The sequence below is a fragment of the Lucilia sericata genome, unplaced genomic scaffold (genome assembly GCF_015586225.1).
Source record: "Lucilia sericata isolate MDLA Ls3-8-SP2 unplaced genomic scaffold, ASM1558622v1 Contig000933F_arrow, whole genome shotgun sequence".
In the NCBI taxonomy this organism is placed as follows: Eukaryota; Metazoa; Arthropoda; class Insecta; order Diptera; family Calliphoridae; genus Lucilia; species Lucilia sericata.
Window position 1 is genome coordinate 138,749 of NW_023994920.1, and position 12,161 is coordinate 150,909.

The 12,161-nt window shown below is 30.2% G+C and overlaps 1 protein-coding gene across 3 annotated transcripts; it reads right to left on the minus strand.

Moving 5' to 3' along the window:
- Positions 1 to 472: 472 nt before the first annotated feature.
- Positions 473 to 7,371, minus strand: LOC119609135 (ras suppressor protein 1). Of its 3 annotated transcripts, none has more exons than XM_037963839.1 (4): positions 7,207 to 7,371; positions 3,932 to 4,179; positions 869 to 1,490; positions 473 to 802 (listed from the first exon to the last, which is right to left on the minus strand). In XM_037963839.1, the coding sequence occupies exons 2-4, from the start codon at positions 4,077 to 4,079 to the stop codon at positions 712 to 714; spliced, it is 861 nt and encodes a 286-aa protein (XP_037819767.1). In that variant the 5' UTR covers positions 4,080 to 4,179; positions 7,207 to 7,371; the 3' UTR covers positions 473 to 711. The 3 variants fall into 3 exon arrangements, with proteins under 3 accessions (XP_037819767.1, XP_037819768.1, XP_037819769.1); XM_037963840.1 differs by having other exon boundaries at positions 477 to 802; positions 7,220 to 7,332; XM_037963841.1 differs by lacking the exon at positions 7,207 to 7,371 and having other exon boundaries at positions 477 to 802; positions 3,932 to 4,198.
- Positions 7,372 to 12,161: the final 4,790 nt, after the last annotated feature.

Consider the following 12,161-nt stretch of genomic DNA (forward strand, 5'->3'; position numbering starts at 1 on the left):
AATTTTCTTTTTATAGAAAATTTACGTTAAATTTTCTTTTTATAGAAAATTTACGATAAATTTTGTTTTTATAGAAAATTTACGATAAATTTTCTGCTCATAGAAAATATTCGATAAATTTTCTTTTTATAAAAAGTATTAGAAAATATTCGATAAATTTTCTTTTTATAAAAAATGTTCGATAAATTTTCTTTTTGTAGAAAATGTTCGACAAATATGCTACTTATAGAAAATTTTCGTTAAATATGCTTTTTATAAAAAGTTTTCGTTAAATTTAATTTTTATGCAAAATTTAAGTTAATTTTTGTTTTTATACAAAATGCTCGTTAAATTTGGATTTTATGGAATATTTTCTTTAAATTTTGATATTGTGGAATATTTTCGTTAAATTTGGATTTTATGGACAATTTTCGTTAGGTACTCATTCCATATAGACTTTTATTGTTATTTCAAAACTCTTCAACTTGTTTGATCTTCGTTTTCTCTTTTCTTTTATTGTTTTAATTTAAAATTAAGTATTTGTATAATATAAATTAAAATGTTAACAATACAAAAAAATACGTTATTATCTTAAATGCTTAAAATTATTAGTACAAAAAAACACATACAAATTGACACAATTGAATATTTGTTAATAAGTTTCGCATTCAAATAAGCTAAACTTTTAATGAAACACAAAAAGGCACTTTAAAGTTGCTTATTTGGAAACCTCTAAGCGCGAACACGGGAAGCCTTCTTGCTCTTATCAGCCTTGGGTGGTGGTGGTCCACCACGACCATTTTGCATATGGCGATTGTAAATACTGCAAAGAAGAGATTTTTATTAATAGTATTCATTAAGTTTTTTTAATATTAAACTATTTACTTACATTTTATAAGTTTCTGTTTTAATATACTCAATGACATGGCTAATACCCAATAAATATTGTTCGGCAATGGGTTGTACCCAAGGATTCTCTTCCATTTTCATCACCGATTTGCTGCCCAATAAATCCAATTGTGCCACTTCAGGAGGCAAAACCTGCAAGCGATTATGTTGAATATGCAACTCCCTCAAACGTGCCAATTCACCAATTTCTCTTGGCAATTCCAACAAGTCGTTATCACGTAAACCCAAAATTTGCAAATTCTTCAAATTACCCAAACCCTTGGGTATATACTCGAAATCATTATCACCCAAATACAAGGCTCTCAAGGTTTCCATCATAAAGAAATTACCGGGTAAACCTTTTTCATTTAGATTATTGTACGATAAATCGAGTACTTCTAAAACGGGAAAAGCACCAAAGCCACGAGGAAGACTATCCAAACGATTAATCGATACATTGAGTATACGCAATTTAGGCATAGAAGAGATGGAAACGGGCAGTTCACGTAGTTGATTATTGGAGAGATTTAAGATTTCCAAGTTGAGTAAATTGGCAATACCAGGATTAATGACACTGATTTTGTTGTGACTCAATGTCAGACGGGTGATATTGGCCATGTTGACTGGAACAAGAAAATTATTTACATAAGTGAATTATTTTAAGAAGTTGTTTTTTAAGAAAAATTTAAAATTTAGTCACTTTGAAGATGGAAAAGAGATTTGTTTTTTAAACATTTTCATTAAAAGAAAATCTAACAAAAATTTTACATAAAATTAAAATTTAACGAAAATTTTTAAATAAAATGAAAATTTAACTAAAATTTTTAAATAAAAACTAAATTGAACGAAATTTTTTTTAGAAAAATAAATTTTAATAAACATTTTCCACTAAAAAAAACGAATATTTTAAATAAAACAAAAATTTAATGAAAATTGTCTTTAAAAAGAAAATTTAATGAAACATTTCAGTAAAAAGAAAATTTACCGAAAATATTTCAATAAAAAGAAAATTTAACGAAAATTTATCAATAAAAAGAAAGTTTAACGAAAATAATTCAGTAAAAAAATAATTTGAAGAAATTTTTCCATAATAAAGAAAATTTAACGAAAATTTTCTATGAAAAAGGAAATTTAACGAAAATTTTCCATAAAAAAGAAAATTTAACGAACATTTCCTATTAAAAAGAAAACTTAACGAAAATTTTCCATAAAAAAAAAATTTAACAAAACTTTCTATAAAAAAGAATATTTAACGAACATTTCCTATTAAAAAGAAAACTTAACAAAAATTTTCTATAAAAAAGAAAATTTAACGAAAATTTTCTATAAAAAAGAAAATTCAACGAACATTTTCTATAAAAAGAAAATTTATCAAATATTTTCTATAAAAATAATAATAATTTGAAGAAAATTTTCCATAAAAAATTTAACGAAAATTTTCTATAAAAAAGAAAATTTAACGAAAATTTAACGAAAATTTTCACTTAACAAAAATTTTCTATAAAAAATAAAATTTAACGAAAATTTTCTATAAAAAAGAAAATTCAACGAACATTTTCTATTAAAAGAAAATTTATCAAATATTTTCTATAAAAATAAAATTTATCATATATTTTCTATAAGAAGAAAACTTATAGAAAATTTTCTTTAAAAAGAAAATTAATTGAAAATTTTGTATAAGAAAATTAATTGAAAATTTTGTATAAGAAAATTATTGAAATTTTTAGAAGAAAATTTGTCGTAAATTTTCTATAAAAAGAAAACTTATCGTAAATGTTCTACAAAAGAAAATTTATCGTAAATTTTTTATAAAAAGAAAATTTAACGTAAATTTTCTAAGAAAATTTATCGTAAATTTTCTTTCAAACAAGAAAATTTTACTTTTAATATTTTCTCATTTATAGAAAATTTAACGAAAATGTTCTAAAAAAATGAAAATTAAGCGAAAATTTTCTATTTAACGAAAATTTTCTATGAAAACAAAATTTATCGTAAATTTTCTATAAAAAGAAGATTTATCGTAGATTTTCTAAAAAAGAAAATTTATCGTAAATTTTCCAAAAAAAAATTACGACAATTTTCTATTAAAAATAAAATTTATCGAAAATTGTTAAAAATAAAATTTATCGTAAATTCTCTAAAAAAAGAAAATTTATCGTAAATTTTCTACAAATAGAAATATTTATCGTAAATTCTCTAAAAAAATGAAAATTTATCGAAGATTTTCTTGTATTTATACCCAATTTCCTCATAAAATTAGTTTCTTTTACCAATAAACAAATCATAAACATGGCAGCACTTGTTAAAAAATAAAACTTATCGTAAATTCTCTAAAAAAAAGAAAATTTATCGTAAATTTTCTACAAATAGAAATATTTATCGTATTTATACCGAATTTCCTCATAAAATTAGTTTCTTTTACTAATAAACAAATCATAAACATGGCAGCACTGTAAACTACAATTGGGCAACACCATTAGTTGTCATTACGGAAATATTCTTTCAAATGTTTGTTTTGCTAACTCTCTCCTCTTTACTAGCGAGTTATTATTAAACCAATACACAAACAAACACACATGTACTCAGATATTTAGTGATTTACTAAATTTATTCTCATTCTCTGTGTTTATTTCTTTCATATTATGACGTTTGATTATAAAATTAAATCAAGCAACAAGTAAATAATTTTTTATATAAATTTCCAAATAAAAACAAATGATTACATGTTTGTTAATGTTTAATTATAATAATCAATTTGAAATATTGAAATTATGTACACAAAACTCAATTATAAATTTTAAAACACTGCCAAGTGAAGGTGTCTGTCCGGAAATTCTTTGATGATGAAATGTGGGCAGACAGCATACATAAAGATATAAGCAATTAGATGATCTCATACACGTAATATACTTATTTATTAATATATTTTTTATATTTACCACTTAATACTTAATTTCAAAACTTATTTATTTGAAACTTGTCTTTTCCATCTTCAATTCTTTACTTTTCACTTTGTTTACTTTTTACATTATTACACATTTGCTTTATTTATTTATACACTTACACAATCCCGGCAACTCCTCAAAGGAGCTAATGCCCTTGTCCACCAAATCGATTTCACGATTTTGTGTTTCACGCGCTTCATCCAAGACTTTTTTTGCTTTCGACATTTTAGTTTGTACTGGCAAGCAAGATACTGTAGATTGACTCATTTTTTATTATTCTATTCTATCTCTCGTTCTTCTTTTTAGATTGTTTTCTTTTTTGAGTTATTTTTTCAAAAAAAAATTTCCCTTTATTATTTCTCGTTCTCTATTTAAATAAAAGAATGTACTTGAAAACAATTATACTCATTATCATACACATTTTTTGGTAAATTTTATTATCTCTTCGTTTGCATAGAGCAGCATATTGAGTTTAATTTGTATTTTATGTTTAACTGTAATTTTTATGTTGAGAGCTGCTGAATACAGAGTTGCCAGATAAGTGCATTGCAAAGTAACAATGCAAATTTCTCCCAGAGAACTGAACTAGAAATAAACTAAAACTAAACTAGCACTTAACTAGAACTTAACTAGAACTAAACTAGAACTGAACTAGAACTGAACTAGAACTGAACTAGAACTGAACTAGAACTGAACTAGAACTGAACTAGAATTGAACTAGAACAGAACTAGAACTAGAACTGAACTAGAACTAAAGTAGAACTGAAATAGAACTGAACTAGAACTGAACTAGAACTGAACTAGAACTGAACTAGAACTGAACTAGAACTGAACTAGAACTGAACTAGAACTGAACTAGAACTGAACTAGAACTGAACTAGAACTGAACTAGAACTGAACTAGAACTGAACTAGAACTGAACTAGAACTGAACTTGAACTGAACTAGAACTGAACTAGAACTAAACTAGAACTGAACTAGAACTGAACTAGAACTGAACTAGAACTGAACTAGAACTGAACTAGAACTGAACTAGAACTGAACTAGAACTGAACTAGAACTGAACTAGAACTGAACTAGAACTGAACTAGAACTGAACTAGAACTGAACTAGAACTGAACTAGAACTGAACTGAACTAGAGAACTAGAACTGAACTAAACTGAACTAGAACTGAACTAGAACTGAACTAGAACTAGAACTGAACTAGAACTGAACTAGAACTGAACTAGAACTGAACTAGAACTGAACTAGAACTGAACTAGAACTGAACTAGAACTGAACTAGAACTGAACTAGAACTGAACTAGAACTGAACTAGAACTGAACTAGAACTGAACTAGAACTGAACTAGAACTGAACTAGAACTGAACTAGAACTGAACTAGAACTGAACTAGAACTGAACTACTGACTAGAGCTGAACTAGAACTGAACTAGAACTGAATCTAGAACTGAACTAGAACTGAACTAGAACTAGAACTGACTAGACTGAACTAGAAACTGAACTAGAACTGAACCTAGAAACTGAACTAGAACTGAACTAGAACTGAACTAGAACTGAACTAGAACTGAACTAGAACTGAACTAGAACTGAACTAGAACTGAATAGAACTGAACTAGAACTGAACTAGAACTGAACTAGAACTGAACTAGAACTGAACTAGAACTGAACTAGAACTGAACTAGAACTGAACTAGAACTGAACTAGAACTGAACTAGAACTGACTAGAACTGAACTAGAACTGAACTAGAACTGAACTAGAACTGAACTAGACTGAACTAGAACTGAAACTAGAACTGAACTAGAACTGAACTAGAAACTGAACTAGAACTGAACTAGAACTGAACTAGAACTGAACTGAACTAGAACTGAACTAGAAACTGAACTAGAACTGAACTAGAACTGAACTAGAACTGAACTAGAACTGAACTAGAACTGAACTAGAACTAGACTAATGAACTAGAACTGAACTAGAACTGAACTAGAACTGAACTAGAACTGAACTAGAACTGAACTAGAACTGAACTAGAATGAACTAGAACTGAACTAGAACTGAACTAGAACTGAACTAGAACTGAACTAGAACTGAACTAGAACGAACTAGAACTGAACTAGAACTGAACTAGAAACTGAACTAGAACTGAACTAAGACTGAACTAGAACTGAACTAGAACTGAACTGAACTGAACTAGAACTGAACTAGAACTGAACTAGAACTGAACTAGAACTGAACTAGAACTGAACTAGAACTGAAACTAGAACTGAACTAGAACTGAACTAGAACTGAAACTAGAAACTGAACTAGAACTGAACTAGAACTGAACTAGAACTTTTGAACTAGAACTGAACTAGAACTTGAACTAGAACTGAACTAGAACTGAACTAGAACTGAACTAGAACTGAACTAGAACTAACCTAGAACTGAACTAGAACTGAACTAGAATTGAACTAGAAGTGAACTAGAAGTGAACTAGAAGTGAACTAGAACTGAACTAGAACTGAACTAGAACTGAACTAGAACTGAACTAGAACTGAACTAGAACTGAACTAGAACTGAACTAGAACTGAACTATAATTGAACTAGAACTGAACTAGAACTGAACTAGAACTGAACTAGAACTGAACTAGAACTGAACTAGAACTGAACTAGAATTGAACTAGAACTAAACTAGAACTGAACTAGAACTGAACTAGAACTGAACTAGAACTGAACTAGAACTGAACTAGAACTGAACTAGAACTGAACTAGAACTGAACTAGAACTGAACTAGAACTGAACTAGAACTAAACTAGAACTGAACTATAACTGAACTAGAACTGACCTACAACTAAACTAGAACTGAACTGGAACTGAAATAGAAAGTTTCGAAAATTTCCCTCCTTAAGGAATTTTAATTCCCATTTACACTGTTTATAATCTGGCATTACTGTTTACATTGTTTTTAAATGCGTAACGGTGTAAGGGGCTGCGAGGGACCAGCATGTTTCTCCGATGCACATCTGTTTTTTGTTTTCTTAAAATTTCAAGTACTGCTCCAGCAAACTGAGAAAATAATAAAGGCCTATTATTATAAAAGCAATGAAATTTAAAGTTCTAATAACACTCAAAACTCTGCACTCTAATATAATCCACAAATTTTAAATTTAAACAACAAACACTGAACAGAAGACAAGTGCAATGCATTAAAAAAAAAAAACCAGCTGCCACAACCACTTCTTGTCAAAATTAAAAAAAATTAAAAAGTGGTTTATGTATAGACTTGTGCGTAGCATTGACACATTTTCAAAATGTAACGGTTACACTTAAACAGAATAATTTGATTTCATCTTTAGATTAACTATATTCATAATTTTTAAACATTTTTTCTATTTAATTAATAAAATTATAATAAATACAATGTTTTATCACTTGTTTGCTTTTAAGATTTCACTTTTGTTTCTTGCTTAAAGCTTTTTTTTATATTTTTCTTGATAAAACCAACTTTTTACGTCCTCACTCATGGGCAAATTCGCGCCGACTACTTGTGTGTTTTTTTTTGATGAATTTTCAATCTGTTGTTCATTTACAAAAAAAAAGCAATTTCTTCTAAATTTTATAAAAATAGCAGCCGCCCTGTATGCGTCATATAACTCGTACATACAACACATCCAACTTGATTTTATAAAATGTACAATAATGTGTCGATATAAATTTTATGTTTTTTTCTTGTTTTTATTATTAATTTTGTTGTTTTTGCTGTCACGTCCGCCGCCTGCATCTGTGGTCGCCGTCGACAACGACGTCACCTGAAAACTATACTAACTTGACATTGTGCGCGCGACTGTTTCGCGCTGAAAAGGTGTTTTCTTTTTTTTCGTCTTTTGTTTTTGTTATAGTTTTCATGTCAATACTTGATTTTCAATGTTCAATTAATTATACCCAACAGGTTCCAGACTCAGTCCTTGAGTGGTTTTACAACCAACTGAACTGAACTAGAACTGACTAGAACTAGAACGGAACTAGAACTGAACTAGAACTGAACTAAGGACTACTGAACTAGAACTGAACTAGAACTGAACTAGAACTGAACTAGAACTGAACTAGAACTGAACTAGAACTAACTAGAACTGAACTAGAACTGAACTAGAACTGAACTAGAAATTAGCTAGAACTGAACTAAACTTAACTAGAACTAGAACTGAAACTAGAACTGAACTAAACTGAAGCTAGAACTGAACTAGAACTGAACTAGAACTGAACTAGAACTAGAACTGAACTAGAACTGAACTAGAACTGAACTAGAAACTGAACTAGAACTGAACTAGAACTGAACTAGAACTGAACTAGAACTGAACTAGAACTGAACTAGAACTGAAACTAGAACTGAACTAGAACTGACTAGAACTGAACTAGAACTGAACTAGAACTGAACTAGAACTGAACTAGAACTGAACTAGAACTGAACTAGAACTGAACTAGAACTGACTGCTAGAACTGAACTAGAACTGAACTAGAACTGACTAGACTGAACTAGAACTGAATTCTAGACTAACTAGAACTGAACTAGAACTGAACTAGAACTGAACTATGAACTGAACTAGAACTGAACTAGAAATGAACTAGGAATGGAACTAGAACTGAACTAGGAATTAAACATTGCCAGTTTAGTCTCCATGGAACTACATGGTCACACGTCCACACCCATACTAATAAAAGTGATGACATCAAATGTACTCACACTCCAATGTAAAGATACCCGTGGGTGCCTTTAAAGGTGAAATACGAGAAAACAACAACGACACTCTACAAGTACATTTTTGTAAGTGGTTTGTCTGAATATGAAAAAACTTGTCTGTGATGGCCATCGCAGTATGTAGTTAATTATGTAGAAGGGGGTAAAACGTAAAAAGATTGAAAACATTTTAGGTTGATTAAGAAAACCACAAATTTGTTGCAACATAATAAAGCGCGCATATGACACAAGATCAAAGATACATAGATTTATTAGCTTTGATTGATGCACATCAATTATTGGTTTGTACTTAATTATTTGACAACAAGTAATGAATACCATCAATAAGCCTATGATAGTTACAGTATCTTATATGCCGTATAAAACTTTGCATTATATGTATACATTAATTTTACTATTAAGAAAATATTTTGCTTATTGTATTCCTAAGTTTATATTTTTGTAATTTTAGTGTTCTTTTTTAAAGTGTTTATGCCATAGTACAAAGATTGTGCCCGAAAAAGCTCAATTCTTTGTCACATGTTTGTGATATGGTGTAAATTTAGCAAATTTTCTCACCGGATGAATACTTATAATGAAAGCTGCCAGAGCAAAGACACTGCAGTTACAGTTTAAAGGTCATTGCTTAAGGGTTTTGTAACAAACTAAACGTGATGAATGCCTACGAGTTGCCACTAAGACTAAATGATAATTGTCTTAGCTAAAACAATAGCTTAGACATTTACCTATAAAACATCATTGAAGCGATACTGCCGGGTATGGAAAATTGTGTGTTTGTAATTAACCCTTACCATATATTTTAGTAACTTTACTATCTACGATAGGTCAAGGTATTAGGACTAAACTAGATGTAAACCAGAAATGGCTAGAACGGAACTAGAACAGAACTAGAACTGAACTAGAACTGAACAAGAACTGAACTAGAACTGACTAACTGAACTACTGAACTAGAACTGAACTAGAACTGAACTAGAACTGAACTAGAACTGAACTAGAACTGAACTAGAACTGAACTAGAACTGAACTAGAACTGAACTAGAACTGAACTAGAACTGAACTAGAACTGAACTAGAACTGAACTAGAACTGAACTAGAACTGAACTAGAACTGAACTAGAACTGAACTAGAACTGAACTAGAACTGAACTAGAACTGAACTAGAACTGAACTAGAACTGAACTAGAACTGAACTAGAACTGAACTAGAACTGAACTAGAACTGAACTAGAACTGAACTAGAACTGAACTAGAACTGAACTAGAACTGAACTAGAACTGAACTAGAACTGAACTAGAACTGAACTAGAACTGAACTAGAACTGAACTAGAACTGAACTAGAACTGAACTAGAACTGAACTAGAACTGAACTAGAACTGAACTAGAACTGAACTAGAACTGAACTAGAACTGAACTAGAACTGAACTAGAACTGAACTAGAACTGAACTAGAACTGAACTAGAACTGAACTGAACTGAACTAGAACTGAACTAGAACTGAACTAGAACTGAACTAGAACTGAACTAGAACTGAACTAGAACTGAACTAGAACTGAACTAGAACTGAACTAGAACTGAACTAGAACTGAACTAGAACTTAACTAGAACTGAACTAGAACTGAACTAGAACTGACTAGAACTGAACTAGAACTGAACTAGAACTGAACTAGAACTGAACTAGAACTGAACTAGAAATGAACTAGAACTGAACTAGAACTGAACTAGAACTGAACTAGAACTGAACTAGAACTGAACTAGAACTGAACTAGAACTGAACTAGAACTGAACTAGAACTGAACTAGAACTGAACTAGAACTGAACTAGAACTGAACTAGAACTGAACAAGAACTGAACTAGAACTGAACTAGAACTGAACTAGAACTGAACTAGAACTGAACTAGAACTGAACTAGAACTGAACTAGAACTGAACTAGAACTGAACAAGAACTAAACTAGAACTAGAACTGAACTAGAACTAGAACTGAACTAGAACTGAATTAGAACTGAACTAGAACTGAACTAGAACTGAACTAGAACTGAACTAGAACTGAACTAGAACTGAACTAGGACTGAACTAGAACTGAACTGAACTAGAACTGAACTAGAACTGAACTAGAACTGAACTAGAACTGAACTAGAACTGAACTAGAACTGAACTAGAACTGAACTAGAACTGAACTAGAACTGAACTAGAACTGAACTAGAACTGAACTAGAACTGAACTAGAACTGACTAGAACTGAACTAGAACTGAACTAGAACTGAACTAGAACTGAACTAGAACTGAACTAGAACTAAACTAGAACTGAACTAGAACTGAACTAGAACTGAACTGGAACTGAACTAGAACTGAACTAGAACTGAACTAGAACTGAACTAGAACTGAACTAGAACTGAACTAGAACTGAACTAGAACTGAACTAGAACTGAACTAGAACTGAACTAGAACTGAACTAGAACTGAACTAGAACTGAACTAGAACTGAACTAGAACTGAACTAGAACTGAACTAGAACTGAACTAGAACTGAACTAGAACTGAACTAGAACTGAACTAGAACTGAACTAGAACTGAACTAGAACTGAACTAGAACTGAACTAGAACTGAACTAGAACTGAACTAGAACTGAACTAGAACTGAACTAGAACTGAACTAGAACTGAACTAGAACTGAACTAGAACTGAACTAGAACTGAACTAGAACTGAACTAGAACTGAACTAGAACTGAACTAGAACTGAACTAGAACTGAACTAGAACTGAACTAGAAATGAACTAGAACTGAACTAGAACTGAACTAGAACTGAACTAGAACTGAACTAGAACTAGAACTGAACTAGAACTGAACTAGAACTGAACTAGAACTGAACTAGAACTGAACTAGAACTGAACTAGAACTGAACTAGAACTGAACTAGAACGGAACTAGAACTGAACTAGAACTGAACTAGAACTGAACTAAAACTGAACTAGAACTGAACTAGAACTGAAGTAGAAATAAAGAAAGCTCAATACTTTCTGCTGTTGTACAATAAATAAAACGAATATTAAAATGCTTCTTTAGAGTTTGTCTTTAGACTTTTTTCACGGAATCCTTTTTAAAAGCTTTATATATGCCATTTTTAAGGCAACAAATTATTGCAATCCAAGATTATGAAAATATATGCACATAATTAGAACTGTTAAAAACTGATAGAGTAAAGAGACGTTTTGCTTTTTTAAACCAAACAATCTTTTGCCTTAATATATTCTCAAATCCCCGTATTTACGATATTTTCTTCGAAAAAATCTAAACAAACTAGTTTCATCCTAAAAACTGCAACGTATTTAGTCCTTTTAGGATTTCAAAAGAGCGATGGCGTATAATTAAATATATTTGTGTGTGTTTGTCTAAGTTTTTTTCAGCATCTGACATTTTTAAGGATGCTTTGCAATGTTCCAGTTTTAACAGGAAATAAAAACTAAAAAATACTTCAGTTATAGTTTTTATACAAAAGAACATTTTAAAAGGGTTCTACAATAATGATTGCCCATTGAAGTTCCCGAGTTAAATTGAAGGATTGAATTCCGTCCTATCGAAGACAAGATCATACAGACCAGGCGGAATAATCAAATAAAACTTTTTCAAA